Below are 18,892 nucleotides of genomic sequence, written 5' to 3'. Positions count from 1 at the left end.
ATTAGTCGAGGTGCGCGAGCTGATCAGGACAACCATCAGTTATATAAATAAAAAGGAAAAAAACCAAGTGAAGTGATACACAAGGCTTAGAATTAAGGATAACTTGGACCTACCAAGAAATATTTCAACGAGTGGGGAGAGGCGTAGTTGGTCTGTGCTGGTTTGGCTTTCCTGCCGCCTTAGCTTTCCTGCATTCATATTTCTAGAATGACAAATGAATGGTCTCTGCTGGCTTTCCTACATTCAAATATTTATATGATAAAAGTTTAAACTCTATGCATTTATAGTGCAAAAAAAAAAAAAAAAAAAATTACTTAATCAGGTCAAGGTCAAAATAATTAATTTTAAGAAACTCTATTTTGGCGTAGTTAGTGTTCCTTTTCCCTTTTTGACCTGCTTTGTTTTTAGCTTTATCCTAACTCGAGAGTCTATCGGAAACAACCTTTCTACCTTCCAAAGGTAGAGGTAAAATCTGCGTACACTTTACCCTCCCAAAACTCTACTTATGAGATTCTACTGGGTATGTTGTTGTTGTTGTTATTTATTGAACATAGATTGAAATTGTAGAACAAAGGCCAAATGGTAAGGGATATGCTATAGCAGGTTAAATTATATTGAAAATATAAAAGTTTTTTGCATTAAATTATATTGATAATATAAAAGTTTTTTGCTGTAAGTGTATACTATTTGAATCCTTAAAACAAATGGGCCTGACAACAATATTTTAATGCTATGAAACTGAAAGCGCTATTACAACTCCCCAGCTTTACTGATCTTGAATTCAACAACCAGTCATTATTGAGTCTACAGCCACTTCATGGTAGGCACGTCAAGAACCAAAACCCCACATTTGGAAAATCCAAAGATACAAACAGATTCCTGAAAATGATTGGCATGACTTTTAAATCCTCTAACTTATGTCACTATTCATCACATATATACAAAGTCAAGACTCCCCTCTCCACGTACTACACATTACAATCAAATACAGATGCTACATTGGTTCCTTAGTTGGAGAACACCTAGTAAAATTCACCCTGTTTCTCAGTCCTCTCCATTAGCCATAAATATAAGCAGTACTGTGTTTCAGCTACTTTCACTTGGAATTGGTTATAAGGATGAATAAGTTCGGTGCAAAGTTGCCTGGATTCTGCAGGACCCGAGCAGTGGCCAGTATTCGAGCCCGTTCTCCTCCTCAACCATACAAGAAGACGGGCTTGATCAAATTCAATGACACTGATAGCAAATGTAGCAGCACGGAAATGAGCTTTAACAGCGTTGATTCGAGGACGGATTCTGAGAGTAGTGGCAATAATAATAACAGAGTAATGGTTGTGGTAGATCCTAGTCTTGATGCCAATTGTGCTTTGCAATGGGCACTGTCTCATACTGTCCAAAGTCAGGATACTGTTATTCTTCTCTATGTTGGCAAGATTTCAAAAGATGGTAAAAACTTTTGTTACTCTTCCTTTAACCCTCAGCGAATCCAACACATATGAAACGGTTCTTTATTTGATAAGTACTTATTATGTTCTGTTTAATATGTTGTAGGTGAAAAAGCCAACAGCGAAATTAATCAGAAGGCGTATGAACTTCTTTTCTCCATGAAAAATATGTGCCAGACAAGGAAACCAGGAGTAAGTATATTTAAATTGCAATGTATTAGTATATTAGCTTTTGATCGATAGAACCTGGTTCACCTAAAATATTCTGTAGCTTCAGAATCAAATTATATGGAAACTTAACAGTGGATCAAGACGCCAAGTGGAGGGAAGGGGTAAAATATACTAGGGCGTTGAGGTGACATGCCACGCAGTGTTCACATCATCAAAATGTCAGTGTCACTTGAGTGTTCACGCTGGATATCCCTAACGAAGGAGGGTATATTTGAATCATATAAGTAATGGCGGTGATATTTCTATAGGGATAGTATATTGGAGAGTAAAATCGATCCTTTTCGCATAGTAAAGCGGCAAATTTGACCCTCTTCCTATTTTTAATCCACCCGAGTCAATTAGTGCGCAAGGTTAACGGGAAAAATCTTAATCCAAATTGATCGTATCAAAATAATCATTCAGATTATTTGGTTGGATGTACCGACAAAGTCCCACGTTTGAAATAGATAAGAAAAAAGAAACCACGTTTATGATGTAGATACTCTTAATGACGTGAGACTTTTAAAAAAACCATGAAAGATCGGCCCAAATTGAAAGTACCCCCATGTTTAGAGTGCTTTGGGTTGGTTAAGTCCAACATCTTTAAGTCACAGTGACTTTCTTATTTTGAAAGAGAAGTCCTTAGAATTCAATCAGCTGCTAATTATTTCATTATCTGCATCACATTAGGTGCAAGTGGAGATTGTAATGCAAGAAGGAAAAGAGAAAGGGCCTGTGATTGTTGAAGAAGCAAAGAAACATAAGGTGTCTTTACTGGTGTTAGGACAGAGGAAAAGATCGATAATGTGGCGCCTGCTAAGGATATGGTCAGGGAAAAAGTCAAGTAGAGTTGTGGAATATTGTATTCAAAAAGCAAACTGCATGACAATTGCTGTGAGAAGGAAGAGCAGCAAGTATGGGTATCTGATTACTACTAAGCGTCATAAGAACTTTTGGCTTTTGGCTTAATGGAACTTAATTTTGATGATTCAATCCACCTTTTTGGTTCTTGCAAGTTCTATTTTGATTCTGTTGTCCTGTGCAGGAAGCACTTAGCTGCAAAAGAAAATAATTATTTTCATTTCGACATGAATATTTTCTGTTCTTCCTGGTTCGAGATAATTGGCATATATAGGTATCAGATCTGTCAGAACCTTAAAACGCCCACAGAGAGAAAATTTATTCACTCCAGTATTTAAACCAAACCAATACACATTTGACAAGTATCTTTCATATGCACCCTTATCTCCAAAATCGTAGTTAACCTATGTTAATCGTAGTTAAGTAACATATGTTATCACTTCAATCTACCATTTAACCATAGTAAACTATTGGATTTGGTATAAACACAGAGAGGGTAGTTTATTCCACGCTCCGAGTCCTACCTGCACCCGATTATGCGTACCTGAAAGATGATAGAAAAACTAGCAATAAATTATAAACAACAGGTTGTGCTATAATTGTTTTTTTGTACACACGATCAAGTACTAATTTCAACAACCCTCACTGCCCAAGGTTGTTTTCTCTCGCAAAATCAGACTATAGGAAACCAGAATGAGAAACTTGAAAAGATGTGTAAGAAAGAAGCAATAACAAAGACAAATCCAAAAGTAAAGCAAGAATGTATGGTTGAGAAACAATTCAAGTAGACAATCTGGTAATCTCATTATAGCAAGGTCAGAACTCAGAAGAACAAAAGCGACCACTAAGCAAACTTCAGCTGGAGCTAGTATCACGAAAGTGAAGATATTAACACCACAACAGAATCACATCATGCCAAGGAAAACAATGTATTTATACAAGTGAATTGATCTAATATTTGCACTTTCAACATAATTGTCTAAAGAAAAAGAAAGCCTACAGTACCAATGGTTAATTTCACCGGGAGTTGGGGGTGAAAAAGAGAGCAAAAAAAAAAAAAAAAAAAAAAGAAAGAAACAAAGTTTAGAATGGACTGTACAGAAAATACAGGATGTAGGCCCTTGTTTCAATTCTTCTGCCTTGTTTTCTCTTGTATATGCACATGGGAACTCTTTCCAAGCTTCAAAACAAAAAAGTTAAAGAGGGTATAGACAATAGTCTGATGCAACCAAGTCTCCTTCATGGTGTAATCGTGTATGCCACTGCACTTCATTATTCTGTTCAAATGGTCCACAGCATCTAAGTGAGTAGTCTACAGTAGCACAAGCGATGAACTTCATATTAATGGAACTACAACATTTGTTCCTGCATGTTGTTGTTCTCTTTTTTGTTAGTTGGTGAAATGAATGCTGCCACTGCTTCTGTTAACAACTCATCCCTCCATATGCATCAAATTAGTGTTGTATACATATACAGTATTCATGCAAAGCTCTTATTTGTTGAAGGCTCTATGAGACTCGGTCTATATACAATTTGGTGTAATTTGTCATACCCTGCAAGTACTCCAGCCCCTGCCACACCATAAAGCATGTTTGCGCTCACTCCTCTAAAAAGTGCAGCAAAACCTTCAACGCGTATTATTTCGCGGAGTGCATGCATGGAGTTCCTATACTTTGTTTCTTGTCCTGAAGTTAGCATCATTCTTCTGCGGACAGTGTCAAATGGGTAGGCACAGACTCCAGAGAAAGTGGTTATGCTCCAACCCAACATGAAACTGGCAGGAAAATTGTCCTGTGTATACAAACGAATGTTGAGATTAGTTCAGCCATATTTAACCGGCCATATGCTTGGCCCTTGTTAAAGAAGATCAGCACCATAACAAATTTTCCCTCCCTGCTCCCTCCCCACAAATACCGCATAACTTAATGTAAATAGTGTTGAAAATTGATTCTGTTACCGCTGATTTACTAGAATAATAAGTAATTTAGTTGTAGGAGTTTTATATAAATTTAAATTTCTGTCAGATAGATTAGGTTGTTGAGATATTTTAGGTTTTCGAATTATTCTGCAGATTTCTGTTTTTTAGTTGGCTATTTAAAGCCCTCTATGCTTGATTTAAGTTGAGAGAAAATTTCAATCATTTTTAATCTTTTATTGATGCATTATCTTATAAAAACCAACAAATAGCAAGTAACGTTTCAAGTCATACACAGGCTCAAGCTGTTTAGGGTTTTAGTATGTTGGGTGAACTACAACGAAAAGAAGGAAATGGTGCAATAACAAAGAGAAAAAATCCAATCAGTAGGAATCGAACTTACCTTTAAGGGTCCAACTAAAACAATTGGTTTCATGGAGTCATAGATCCCAAAGTACATGCCTCGGTACAGGGTTATTCCCATAATTGAGGCCCCAAAACCCCGATAGAGGCCAACAATTCCATCACTTGACAATGTCTTACCGTAAACGTCTATTAGCCCCTTAAATTGACGTTTACCATGAAGTGGACAATGGTGAGCATCCATTGCTAGCCGAGTCCTTGCATAGTCCAAGTGATAAAGGAACATGGAAGTAGTTGCTCCAGCGGCACTACCGGAAGCCACATTGCCTGCAAACCACTTGACATATCCATCTTTCTCTTTTGAATATCCAAAAAGGTTCTTGTAGTAACCTTTGAAAGCAAAGTTGGAAGCCTATGAAACAAACAATTGTGTAAGCACAGCAAATATTAGTTGAAAGATTGAAAATGCTATCTATGAGAATTTACTGATAAAAAAAAATGCATATGAAGACATAATTATAATTTACAATATTAAGATTTAAATACAGAAACATTCCCATAAATTATTTGATACTATATTCATTTTTGCACTTGATGCAATTGTGAAGACTAAAGAGGACTATCCTTTTGCGGATGTAAAGCAAAGCACTGATAGATGAAACAAAAAGGAAAAGCAATGCATTAGACTGTTTGAGTGATGCACGAGGACTTTATTATAGATTGAGTGCACCGCATATGCAGTATGTTTCGGCATTAACAGCCTTATTTCAACCAAAACTCGGCAATATCCCCCCTAAGTATTTGAGATGAATGTAGCTTGACCGAACGCATCCCAGCACAATAATAACAGCAGAAATCACGGATTTCTTCTTTGTTGTAAAGGTGTATGAGCAATCTTCTAGGCGGAAATCTAATAGATAATATGCATACCATACTCTTCTATAGTACATCTGACACGACAGTAAACAGTAATATTCCATTCAGACTAAGCTATGAGAAGAACATATTGGATCTAGTGATATTTAGTACATCTGCTTGAGGACCTGATGTGTTGAGTCTACGGAGGGCTGCCCAGAAAGTGCTAAATTAGAATGAATAGGAGTAACCAATATTTATACAGTAAACTCCAGGCTCGAACTTGCATTAATGCAAAGCGTGCTCTAAAATGTCCTCAACGAGCATGGAGTAATCGTTTCATGGCCCAACACCCCAATAAGTGGGCATTCGCCCCGTCACAGCCTGTGCCTATTGGCATTCTCTTTATTCACCTTAGTTTCATAATAATATCTATATTTCTCACTTAGTTTCAAAATGCAAGAATATTTGTATTCCTTGGTAAATACATACATGCAGCTACCATAATCATATGTATAAAATGTTAGTGGCTATCTTAGGTCACATGTACAGATGAGTATAATCCTAACGAGCATTAACGAAATAGCTGTAGGCTTTCCAGTGAAGTTGGCCGGGCACCTCAGAAAGACCTTGCTTCGGGGAACCGGGAGGGGTCTGAATCATACAGAGAACATTGTGAATCCAATCCAGAAACAAGTAAAGGATTACTTACTAGAGTAATCATCACGAACTGTCCAAGTCCAAGGCAAAAGATTGCGATAATTTACAGTGGATAAGGAAAATGTTTGGCAAAGAAAAGTTTTTGAGCTTATCTCCAAGATTGCTGAAGCAAACAAAACTATTTTTTAAACCTTAGCGGCTATCAGGGGGAATAGCAGAACGCTGACTAGTTTGACAACTCAAGTGAGTTGCCAACTTCCTAAAGCATTACAAATATATCAGATTGTAAACATATTTTTAATGAATAAGTGGGGCCTCATCAATCTAATATTAGGTGTCTTTCAGGAGAAAGTGGAACATGAAGACTAACTGTTCAGTATGCTAGTAACAGACATAGAAAGTCAAGTAATATAAAGATAGCGGTCCCTAACATCACAAGGAATAATAGAGGAATGAGGAGGAATCGCCACCTGAGTTGGGAAATATCTTATAACATTGGCCTGGTTTCCCCTCCACATTGACAAAAAACCCTCCTCCCGCAAAACTCTTCGAAAGCAATCACCAATGCCCAAATAAGGTCTCTTGAGTTGACCCCTCTTCATTAATTCTCCCTGATTTTGCAACAGAAGCTTTACTCTCTCAATTGGTGCTGCAGCACTTTTTGCTAAAATGGCTGCCGTTCCTCCCATCAGAAAATCCACAGAAAATTTTTCTGATCTATTTTCCATTTTAGGCCCCAAGTTTTTCTCCTTAATCCTGCAAAAGCAACCCGAGGCGCATAAACATCTCAACAAATAGAACTCTCCAACTTAAAGCCTCTTACCTACTTTCCTGGTGGATGTTATCATCATGATCCCAATCCACGACCACAAACATCATACAAGCAACTACACACAACAAGTGAAAATTTGTGTTTGGTTTAATCAATTTGAAAACCACTTTTATCAATATTAGAACAACAAGTTTTACTTGGCCAAGGTTCCAAAAGTTAGCTACTTTTTTGGCTTCTGAAAAACAACTTATGCTACTACTAAAAAACACTTACTATTTTTTTCCCCCTAAAATAAGCATTATAAAAAACACTTTTGGCTTCCAAACTTAACCAAACAGATTAATATAGTTGAATGAACCCAACATAATTGGGATTGACACGTAGTTATTATTGTTGTATCTAAGAGCTGACATTTCTTCATATTTTAAACAATAAGTTCCACAAAAATGAATTCCATATAACAAGCCATTTACGAGGTTTACGTTGATAAAGATTTAAACTTGCAAATAATGTCATTGTTATTAACCTTCACCACCTGCCTTCAACTTGGTTTCTTGAATAAGTCAATTAAAATCTGTTTACACCTCTATTATCAACATTTTCTGGAAATCCAGGATTCAGGGAGATAAATCCAGCAAAAGAAAGAACAAAAAACTTGGGTAATAGAAATACGCAACAGGATGAAGAAAGACAAGAAATAAAGTTACCTGAAGAGGTCACCAACCACCAGGGAGGTGGCGGAAGGTGAAAGAAAAAGGGTGGTTTGCTATTTCTCTTTTTTTAGATTTATGAATGTCTTACATTATATGAGGGGTCTGTTCTCTTGTGCCTTCTTACATTATTTTTGGCGTCGAAATGTGCAATCCCATAAACTTCGCTCTTGTCTTTATCCTTTTTTTATTTTATTTATTATTTTCATTTCTCTATTGTCATCCTCTTTTACTACTAATGTTTATCTTTCTTTTCTTTTTTCAGACGAGTCAATTGGTATTCACACCATTTCACCAGTCAATTGGGTCAAATATGTATTAGTTCTTCTATAGCCTTGCATTATTAAGAAATCTTTTCACATCTTTATTTATCATGATTATTAAAAATAGTTGTATTAAATTATTTATCATTTTAAAAATTCAAGACTCAATTTTTTTCCCATTTTATCCTTATTAGAATTTTGTTATTAATGAAGATGACACATAAATAGAGTAACCGTCTAATGGAAGGATATTATAACTTAGACATAAATAAGATTAAAGTTAGTCAAATAGCCCAACTAATTAATACGGAGTATTTTTTTAAGGGCGTATAAAATATAAAAACAACAAATAATTTGAGAAGGAAGGAATATAAAATAATTTTATCAACTTTTAATGCGGAACTTTATTCACACACTAATTACTCTTTTCATTATTAATTGGAGATGAGAGGAAAAAAACAAAAAAACAGGAAGTGTACTTGTGAGGTTTAAATTCATCGACGAAAAAAAGTTACAATTCTTATATTGAAAGGCTAGAGTTAGTGCTTGGTATCACCATCTGATGCCTTCTGTGGTGGCTGAAGGTCATATACATATCTTTTATGTGAAATTCTACCACTTAACTAATAAATCAGTAAAAAGAACAGGGTTGGAGAGAGGGATATACCAATAAATGGATAGTGGTCAATACGTGCTGCAGCCTAAAGCCATGTCATATGTGCCGCCAGGAAGGTGAATCCCTTGTAGCCACTTGTCTACTTGTGTAACCAAGACGAGATCAATTATCACTTTTTCTACGTCCTCTAAAATGTAATATGACCAAATTCCTCGGATTTGTGGCCTACCATACTATCCGTTATATGAATATCTAACCAATTTTTCCATTAATAAAATAGTTGGTTGTTGCCTTCCAAAATATTTAGTAGTAGTATAAGACTGGTTCTGTATGTTAGAAACAATGGATGGGGGTACAAATACAATACCAGCGATGCAGACTAAAACAGAAAATGTTGAGAGCATATATAGATGGTGAGTATCAAATCCATTACTGGCAATAAATCATGACAGAGAAGAGACTAGCAAGAACAAAAATACTTATCCGGGCCATAAAACTATACTATTCTACCACCAAAATGCATTCTTGATTACACAGAACATGCTTATTTGTCTCAGTAATAGTGCGTGGCCCAACGAATAATGAAGCAAGTAAAACAGTATGGAAAACAGATAAAAACAAGAACCTATGAACATGATAGTTCAAGTGCCAACCTTTATTCATAATCCATAGACAACCAGATAGGATAGGCATATACACACACATTGGACATAGTAGTACAACATTAATTCACAGAGAAAATCAAAGGAGGCACTTTGATTCTCAACAATGTTTACAAATCTGCTTTTGGGAAATATGATTAGCCAAGTCTAGGCTCTTGAGCAACTTTTCCAGATTCATCCACAAAGAGACGAACCCTTTCTAAACGGTAATCCATAGTAACCATGGAATTAGGTGGAATAATATGTACATTCAGCTCTGGTTTCTCCTCCTTTATCTTCCTCTCTGCTTCCTCTGCTGCCACTCCTAGTAATTCTGGCCATGACATTTTCCCAGCTGGTGTTGGTGGGTTACTCCAATCTGTTCCAAAACTTTCTTAATTAATTATTGTAATATAATACCAGCCCCTCTGTTTCAATTTGTTTGGCTTGGTTCCGGAGCAGGAAGGTCCAACTAATTTAGGTTCGGTGTGAATTCGGACATAAAATTTTCAATTTCTTTGAGATAAAGTTAAAAAACTACATAAAAAGTACAATAATTCATGATGGTTAACGATTCAGAATATTATGAAGTATTTAAAAAAACATGATCAAAGAAAATAATGTTTTGACTGTCTAAATAGTACCTAAGACAAATAAATTGAGACAAAGGGAGTATCAAATAAGGCTAAGATTGTATGCGAATTCAAGATCTAGAATTAGTTAGTTGAATATTAAATTATTGGACATACACATAACATAAAAAAAGTTTACAAGGAGTAAGGGGTAGAGCAGCTGACCAAGAATGGGTAATGGGGCTGGTGATGATTCTTTAGGAAGTTCATCAGGGACCTTCTTTGGCTCCTCTGCCATGGTTCAGACTTTCAGATAAAGAACTACCTAGCAGATAGGCCAGTAGCTTAAAGTACAGAGATTATTTATCTTTTTCCTAGTCTTTGTCTCTTTGATATCTTGGTTTCACCGATTCAATTTCTTGACTACAATAATGGGAGTAAATAATAATATCCGATGACTGCCGGCCAACAAATTATAACCACTTCCAGTCTTGAAAGGTACAACTGATCTTGCAGATTGTACCTACTAATCAAACTGACTCTTGTTTTTTAAGCTTTTTATTTTTTATTCTCTGAATGTCTTTGTCATTCTCTGCATCATGTGTATTGAAATTACTTTGACAAAGCTTAAATTGTAAGCAAGATGACGAAGGTAACATTGTCATCTAATTAGTTTTGATAAAACAATATGCTTAGAGCAATGCTCTAGTTTTTGTTTTGTTCTCCAATACTCATTTTGAGACCTTAACTAATCAGAAACTTCTAGTGTTGAGCTTTGCTTTGTCAGCAAAATAAAATATTTCAACGATTTATTGGCCAAAATGGAGGTTAGTGACAAGACAACCATTGAGACTTGTCACTATGTTGGACAAGTGTGGTGAATCAATGTGACACATGTCATTGTCTTATGACAAGTATCCTAAAACGCGTCGAGTCCGGAACTTTTTTAACCCAAAAAATAATATTTGGAACCAAACTAAGCCTTTAAAAAAATTAAAAAAAAAAAAAAAAAAATCGCGCGCATTTAATGCGCAGTGAAAGGCGAAACAAAAACCCACCAGAAACCTCCCATTTCCAGCATACTCTTCTCTTTCATTTTCTCCATTTTCACCCTTTCAACACACTTTTGCACTCCCAAAAATATGTCTCAAAGTTTTGAAACTTCAAAGTTTGCTATACAACCCTATATTTGTGAATGCGGTTATTACTGTAAACTAAAAACATCAAAGACCCAAGATAATCCGGATCGCCGTTTTTGGCGTTGTAAAGTGCCCGAAGTAAGTATTTTTACATTTTTTAATATTTTTTTTTACGTTATCTATATATTTTACTTTAAAAAACTGATTTTCTTGTAATGTTTATAGGATATGGGCAGTTGCAAACACTTTCGGTGGTAAGATAACATTCACGTGGATAAAACGGTAGCGGCGAAATTTAAAATTCTACTTTTTGATAGAGATACCGCGACTTCACGTATCTCTAGAGATACCGCTAAGTTGGACTCGCAATGTGGAAGCTGAAGAAAAAATTGAACTTTTGGAGGTCTTGCTCACCGGTTCTGAAAAAAAATGAATTTTGCTCAAGGCTAACCTTAGAGACGCTCAACACGAGAAAATAGGTTTGAAAGAAAAACTTAAATTGTGGAAGATTATTTGTGCTATCTTGTTATTGTTTATTATTTATATGTATTTTGTTTATTAAGTTTAATATTTCTATGGATTATGTTTTTTTACTCGTTGTACCTTTTTCCCTATAATGTAATCCGCACCCTTTATGTACTAATTTATTTGTGTTTCTTTATTAAATTGTCAATTAATAATAGACTTTAATAATAAAAGTAAATTAAAAACATGCCAAACTAATTCAAATTGATGACTTCATCATAAAATAAAAATACAAATTGCTATGATTTGAACTCTCATCATTACTGTTGTTTGGTTCTTTGGAAGGAGTAAAGACTAAGTTGCATTTCTACTACTCGACATTGAATATGTTGTAGTCTAATAATAACAAAAGAAATGGCTACTTATATAGTTGCAAACCCCCAACTACCCTCGGGGGGGGGGGGGGAGGGGTCTTTATGACCCTATCTACTTACCTTATTATAAGAAAAATATTAATCTTCATTGGACATTTCACAGTCCGAATCCCACTTGGATCTAAACATTTAGTCGTCATTAATGTTCTTGAGATGTATATTGAAAAGATGCCCCAAGAGGCCCCTCAAGAACAACCCAGTCAAGTTAACGCTTATGGAGATATTAGTTCTTACGGGGACATTTTGAATGGCCAGGTGCCGCTGGAAAATCTAACTCAACAATTTAATCAAACTTGGTAAATATGCATTCTTAATGATGTATTTCGTTGCTAATGGAATGAAATATTTTTCAATTATTATGAACCTCTCATATTGGATGAATTATTTTTAAATATTATATTTAGTTTTGCACGTTAAAAAGGTGCGGATTACACAACACAATAACGAAATAAAAAAGACATAAAAGAAAAAAATAACCTAATACAAAGCAGAGTAATTTTTTCTTTTCTATCTTTGTTGAACCAGAAAAGTACTTTCATAGCTTTCGGAATGAAACAAAAGAGATTAATCAAAACCCTATAAAATATGACACTTAAACATAAATATAACAAGCTTTCAAACTTATTTCGGAGCACTTTACAACCCCTAAAACGACGATCCAAATGTTATGTATACTTGATGTAATGAGCCGATATTATTGTACGCTAAAAAAAATATTAAGTTCTATATAAAATATTTATATTTCGACGTTTTGAAACGTGAGTAATCTTCGGTCAAAAAAAAAAAAAAAAAAAAAAAAAAAACTTAAAGATAACAAGTTTCCAAACTTACTTCGAGGCACTTTACAACCCCTAAAATGATGATCCAAACATATATGTATACTTGATGTAATGAGCTGACATTATTTTAAGCTAAAAAAATATTAAGTTCTATATAAAATATTTATATTCCGATGTTTTGAAACGTAACTAATCTTCTGTCAAAGTATGGAAAAAAGCTTAATTTTGAGTTTGATTTCCAAATAATAAAGGTTGGGGTTGGGGGAAAGAGGATTTCACGCACAGATTCTGTGCGTGAAGCCTAGTTTGGTTTTTTTTTTTTTTTTTTTTTTTTTTAAAGGGTTAGTTTGGTTCCAAAAGTTATTTTTTGGGTTAAAAAAGTTCCGGACTCAAAACGCATCATGTCCTCAATAGTTGGCCGCATATTCTATATCTATAAATATCTCATTATGTTTTCATCAGTGGCGTTTGTAGCATAGCAAGTGGGGGTTCAATTGAACCCCTAACTTTCGTCGTGGAGCATAAGTTTATGTGTAAAAAATTATTTGAATTGTAACAAATAGTAGATATGAACCCATAACTTTAAGAATATAATGGGTTCAATACTAAAAATCTTAAGATTGAACCCCTAGAATTTAAAGTCTGGATCCGCCTCTGATTTTCATTATTTGAAAATAACAATTAGCCCAATTATGACTCCATTATACACACTCTCTTTCATAACTCGCTGGTGTTTGAATTACAGATGGAGCAATAAGGTATAGTGTAGATATTGAGTAATGAATAGCTCCCATGAGCTCATTGTTGCAAAATCAAGAAAAAAAGGCAAGGAAAGCATTTGCAAGTAGCTATTGAAATAAAATCTAAGTAAATATCAAGGAACATCTTCAATGTCTCTAACTTTGAGGAAATACACAAACGCCTCAACTAAGCATTGTTAAAAGCAAAGCAAATACAACAAAATAAATTCGAAGTTACCAAATTCCTATTTCTGATCTTCCATCTTGAGTAGCACAAGCTCTAAACATGCCAGTGGTATTAAATGGTGTAACAACTTCCCCTGTGGCAGACACAGCAATCAAGCCAGTAGTCCCTTGTGGTGTACATTCTTTTATAACGTAATTTGTTGCTTCCTTCAGAGTTAGCCCTTTGTATTCCATTAGAGCAGCCACATCTCTTGCTACAGTCGAGCGGATAATTTCTTCTCCTTTGCCTGTACAAGACACTGCACAGAATTTATTTGCATATGTCCCAGCACCAACAAGGGGAGTATCTCCTATTCTACCAACCATCTTGTTCACTAGTCCTCCAGTAGACGTAGCAGCCGCTAAATTTCCAGAACTGTCGACAGCTACACATCCTACTGTCCCAATTTGGCTATCCCCATTGGGAACTGGTGGTTCATCAACTATTGGTATAGGCTGTGTATAATCTACCTGAAAAATTGGTAGCATACACTTTAGTCTTTAACTCCGGGGCTGAGAATCGCTCGATGTTAGCACAAAACAAGACGAATCATACATAATACTGTATATAAAGAGAAAGACAAACTTCATTCAATATCGATGCAAGTGAAATTCAAGGTCTAATCAAACACGAAGATGACACATTGCAGCAACGACGATGAAATTGATGAGATGAGGCAGCATACCTGAACGCTGTTAGCTGCTTTTGCTTGTTTCAATCTCTCAATATTTTTCGGAGTGATAAAATGGCTCGAGTCTATGGTTTCAACCCCCTAGATAACAAAATTACCACAATTAACCAAGCATACTTTTTCACAAACCTGAGAAGAGTTTAATTACTGCTAACTATGAAATTAATTTAGTCAAGGTACTAGGCAAATGCCACTGTCTCAAATTTATTTGCGATGTCTGGAAAGAGAATAAGCTAATGAAAATTTATCACAAACCTGTTCCCTAGCAAATGCTTCTGCACCCTCAAATGCAAGATATATATGTGGAGTTTTCTCCATGACTAGCCTAGCCAGAGATACAGCATTAACAACTGTGGTGAGGCCAGAAACAGCTCCACATTTCTTTGTAGTTCCATCCATGATGCAAGCTTCCATTTCTACGGTGCCATTGTCGGTCAAGACCGAACCTCTACCAGCATTGAAGTGTGGGTCATTTTCCAGTTCTCGCACCTGTTTGATTCAAGTTATATTCTTTCAGTATCACTACTATTTGGCAACAGTATACAAAAACCAGAAGCTTCTGATCCACAAACTTAGAGTACCGTGAAGTTGCCCATGGTTCCCATTGCATTCATAGAATATCAATGTTATTTGTGTGATGAATTCAGGATTTAGAGTCAATAGGTTCTGTTATTTATGTGTCATCTGTTATTTATGTGTCAATTTTCTCATACACATATATAGTCCTAGCAAAATGCACATATATTCTAGATCTGCCACTAGCTTATGTGGTCAGCCTAGCTATGGACTTGGAAAAGTATCAGCTAGGAGTAGACTTGCAAATATAAATGCATATATTCATTCAACAATCTGAAGGAGTGTGTAAGGGCAGAACATCATCCAAAACTGTTTCCACAGAAACAAGCCACATTTTAGGGTACTCAACATGCTATTGAGGGGTTATGACAAATTAAGCTAGTGTTTGGCCATAGATTCCCAAAAAAGTTTTGAAAAATTTTATCTGGGTGAAATTTTTCAAGTTTTGAAAATGTGTTTGGCCATAGTTTTTCAAAACATATTTCACTTTTTGTTTTGGAAAACATGAAACATTATTTGTACCCGTAAGTTCTAAAAACTCTCAAGAATACCCAACCATGCAAAACATACATACTTGTTAATCCGAAATTATGCAGAACATGATATTTTAATGACAATTGCTAATAAAACACTTACTAGCTACTACAATTCAAATTACAATACAAAGATCTATTTTTATCTTCACAGCGGATTTCTACAGTTGGCAAAACAATTTTCTTGGGTTTCTTCTTCTACTTGGGCACAAATTAGCTCGTTCACTTTATAGAAGAGACTGCTTTAATTGTGGAAATATGATAGATACGACTTTAATGGAGGAACATGATAGATAAAATTAGTTGATCATAAATAGATGAGGCTTTTTTTATAAAATACAAAAGTTTGGAGTAGTTTTTAAAAGTTTTTAAAAGGCCAAAACATAGATTTGGCCCAAAAATAGGTTTGAGCAAAAATTTGGGATTTGATTATTTGTTTTCAAAATTTGTCAAAACTTAGTGGCTAAACAAGAATTTGAAAACAAATTTTCAAAATATGCTCTCAAAATCTATGGTCAAACGGGAGCTAAAGCATCCCATAGCAAATCCTTGAGGTGGTGATCAGAATCGATAAAGGAGCAATCTTTGGTATCTTCCTTAAAACATTTTGAGACAAAAACATTTTGAGACCTTTAACATGATAGTTCTATTATTTACAAGATTTATTTCCTCAAAGAAGTTAATAGGAGTATTAATTTAAGGTCAACGGCCACCCATCATATAAGCTATGAGCGCAGGTACACTGACCTCTCTCAAACCCAAATTATACAAACATACATACATACCAACCATGTTTAAATCATAGATCCGGTCATGTTCGGTACAAAGGATAAACATTACTATAATAAAAGAAATCAAATCTTAAGAAATTAGTACCACTTTTGTGTGGGAATGGAATTTATGTCCAACTCAAGGAAGAACAAAATAAACTAAGGATCAGAATCAACATACACTCTGCGAATATATGATAATAGGTTGAAATAAAACTAAAGTACACAAAAAACTAGAGAAGTACTAATATACATACCACAAGTTCAACAATGTCCAAAGGTGATTTGCAGGCATTAAAAGCGTCAATGGCGATGTCTAAGCAACGGTGGAGACAGGATTCTCTGAGTTCACGCAACTCCAGTGGAAGATCACGGGGAATGTCACCAGCACCACCATGCAATGCGATTGCCCAACCCATATATGCATGTACTCACCAATATTACTATAGCACGTTAAAGCAACAAAATAACGTTGCTTCTCGTGCTTTAGTTATGGATTGTAAGGGAGAAAATGAATAACGCCACGATATGGTGGTTTTTGTTCATATGTTGAATAAACTACTACTAGTTGATTAGCCCTGGTTTTTGGAACAGTTACGAGGATGAATCGGTCCGTTAACGTCTCCCCTTTTCGAGGTTTAAACAAATATTTTCCTCTCTAAATGGTAAGGTTCTTTCTCCAATAATGTCAGCGGATACCAATACTTTTACTATTACATAGAAGAGCCGTAGGATGAACGATCAAGGATGAATTAGTAATTTAGCTCACTCATTCGTGCAATTCTTTCCCTTCTTTGTTGTACGGGGCACTCAATCTAGGTGATTTTTTCAACACAAACTTCTAGAAGTAGTAGTTCTTCTATCCAACGACACAGGTAAGCTAACAGGAAATGTGCATTCCTTCTTCATTAATTTTCAAAATACTTTTATCTGAAATCTTAAAAGGCACTATACCTGTGCACCAACTATGAAAGGCAATATACATTCTATATAGAACCCGTTTGGATTAGCTGAAGTACTTTTACGTCTTTGAAAGTTATTTTATAAATAAACAGTTACGTGTTTGGATAAAAATGCTTAAAGAGATTTTAGAAATAAGGGTAGTATTGGAATTAACAGAAAATATAAGAGATAAAAGGGTAAAGTTGTTGGTCAAACCAAAATGACTTTTAAGCCAAAAAATAAGTTGGGGTTGAGCAACTTCTTGATTTTGGCTTATTTTAAGTACTTTTTAACTTAGTTTAAGCTACTTTCTATTTTTGTCAAACACTCAAATAAGTTAAAATGACTTATAAGCTGATTTGACCAGCTTATAAGCCAAACCAAACGAGCTCATAGTTAAAATGGAAAATACTCATGCTTTTAAAGGAGCTACGAGAAAGATGATGAATTATTGCATGTACCAAAAGATGAATACTTGCTTTAATATATGCACCTTGGATTTCATTTGTTTTTTTATCAGGTATTCAGTATTCATTTTAAAATTTCGATCAAACTAATTTAAATTCGCAACATATAAGACTCATTAAAGAAGAAAGCATTGGCTAGCTAGAATTTTTTCAATTGCAGGATCGAACCCGAAACTTCTTATTAAATATGAGAAAATTTTGTTCATCTTACTGCAACTCTTGTTCATCGATACATGTTGCACGAATATTGAATAGTAATATAATTTTTTTATTAATTGATAAATCTTCGAAAAGCAACGATATAATTTAAAACTCGGTGAATATTATGATATTAATTCCTATACGTTTTTTCACTTAATTAAATATTAAAATTATAGTATTTACGATAAATTTAATTCCTGATATTCGATTTACTTGTTACATATGTCACTTAGAAAAACACGGATGACGGTAGTACTGCAAATTCTAGCCAGCTAATGGAAAAAAATAGTCAAGAAAGATAAAGTACCAAGTGGGAAAAGAATATTCAACAAATTAATTAAAGATAAAAATATTAAGTGGGACAAAATCTGACATGCTGGAATAGCAACAGATACTCCCTCCATCTCAAATTATTTATCAGGTTATTAAAAATAGTTGTATCAGATTATTTATCATTTTAGTAGTTCAATACACAATTGATTACCTTTTTTTCCATTTTACCCTTAATAAATTTTGTCATTAATGGAGATGACACATAAATAGAGCAAATATTTAATGAAGAGAGATTATAATTAAGACATAAATAAAGATAAAATTAGTCAAATTTTCCTCTTAATTAAATTTTTTTAAGGGGCGTATAAAACAAAAAGAAAGGGCAAATAATTTAGACAGGGGGAGTATTACGTACTTAGTCTATCGATCTGATGATTTATATAATTGAGTGCAACTTATTTGAAATTGAGGTATAATTAACAAATTGTTTTTACTTTTTCTTTTTCATTGTTTTTTCTTTCTTTTCAACTCTAGTGCCAAGTCTTCAGTCTTCTACGCGCATTTGGGCGATTTCACATGGATGGGTCAAAGTTTAAACAAGGAAACTCAAATAGGCTTGTAAGAAAGCTTTGTCCAAAAAGCAATCTTGTTTGTTGGTTTGTTATGTATTGCTTCCGTTTTAATTTATGTTATGTGACATATTTTCTTAATCTGTTATTAAAAAACGACACACTGTTAAATTCAGTAATAAGTGATTTTATACTTCTCTCTTT

At 34.6% G+C, this 18,892-nt stretch overlaps 4 protein-coding genes across 7 annotated transcripts; 1 reads left to right on the top strand and 3 right to left on the bottom strand.

The window, feature by feature from the left end:
• Window positions 1–779: 779 nt before the first annotated feature.
• Window positions 780–2,759, top strand: LOC132054606 (uncharacterized). Its single transcript, XM_059446581.1, has 3 exons — window positions 780–1,446; window positions 1,552–1,637; window positions 2,346–2,759. The coding sequence occupies exons 1-3, from the start codon at window positions 1,119–1,121 to the stop codon at window positions 2,622–2,624; spliced, it is 693 nt and encodes a 230-aa protein (XP_059302564.1). The 5' UTR covers window positions 780–1,118; the 3' UTR covers window positions 2,625–2,759.
• A 628-nt stretch (window positions 2,760–3,387) lies between these two features.
• Window positions 3,388–7,972, bottom strand: LOC132052355 (ADP,ATP carrier protein ER-ANT1). 3 transcript variants are annotated; one of them, XM_059443857.1, is made up of 5 exons: window positions 7,789–7,972; window positions 7,133–7,196; window positions 6,780–7,065; window positions 4,835–5,206; window positions 3,388–4,307 (listed from the first exon to the last, which is right to left on the bottom strand). In XM_059443857.1, the coding sequence occupies exons 2-5, from the start codon at window positions 7,186–7,188 to the stop codon at window positions 3,996–3,998; spliced, it is 1,026 nt and encodes a 341-aa protein (XP_059299840.1). In that variant the 5' UTR covers window positions 7,189–7,196; window positions 7,789–7,972; the 3' UTR covers window positions 3,388–3,995. The 3 variants fall into 3 exon arrangements, with proteins under 3 accessions (XP_059299840.1, XP_059299842.1, XP_059299841.1); XM_059443859.1 differs by having other exon boundaries at window positions 7,137–7,196; window positions 7,789–7,967; XM_059443858.1 differs by lacking the exon at window positions 7,133–7,196 and having other exon boundaries at window positions 7,789–7,965.
• A 1,332-nt stretch (window positions 7,973–9,304) lies between these two features.
• On the bottom strand, window positions 9,305–10,527 carry LOC132052356 (subtilisin inhibitor-like). The gene is made up of 2 exons (XM_059443860.1): window positions 10,109–10,527; window positions 9,305–9,690 (listed from the first exon to the last, which is right to left on the bottom strand). The coding sequence occupies exons 1-2, from the start codon at window positions 10,179–10,181 to the stop codon at window positions 9,470–9,472; spliced, it is 294 nt and encodes a 97-aa protein (XP_059299843.1). The 5' UTR covers window positions 10,182–10,527; the 3' UTR covers window positions 9,305–9,469.
• Window positions 10,528–13,537: 3,010 nt separating this feature from the next.
• LOC132052354 (isoaspartyl peptidase/L-asparaginase-like) lies at window positions 13,538–16,944 on the bottom strand. Of its 2 annotated transcripts, none has more exons than XM_059443855.1 (5): window positions 16,770–16,944; window positions 16,494–16,737; window positions 14,613–14,846; window positions 14,352–14,438; window positions 13,538–14,136 (listed from the first exon to the last, which is right to left on the bottom strand). In XM_059443855.1, the coding sequence occupies exons 2-5, from the start codon at window positions 16,653–16,655 to the stop codon at window positions 13,675–13,677; spliced, it is 945 nt and encodes a 314-aa protein (XP_059299838.1). In that variant the 5' UTR covers window positions 16,656–16,737; window positions 16,770–16,944; the 3' UTR covers window positions 13,538–13,674. The 2 variants fall into 2 exon arrangements, with proteins under 2 accessions (XP_059299838.1, XP_059299839.1); XM_059443856.1 differs by having other exon boundaries at window positions 16,494–16,720; window positions 16,799–16,940.
• Between the last annotated feature and the right edge of the window lie 1,948 nt (window positions 16,945–18,892).

The sequence above is a fragment of the Lycium ferocissimum genome, chromosome 4 (assembly GCF_029784015.1).
Source record: "Lycium ferocissimum isolate CSIRO_LF1 chromosome 4, AGI_CSIRO_Lferr_CH_V1, whole genome shotgun sequence".
In the NCBI taxonomy this organism is placed as follows: Eukaryota; Viridiplantae; Streptophyta; class Magnoliopsida; order Solanales; family Solanaceae; genus Lycium; species Lycium ferocissimum.
Note: the sequence above shows the minus strand (reverse complement) of the source record. Positions and strands in the feature narration are given on the sequence as shown.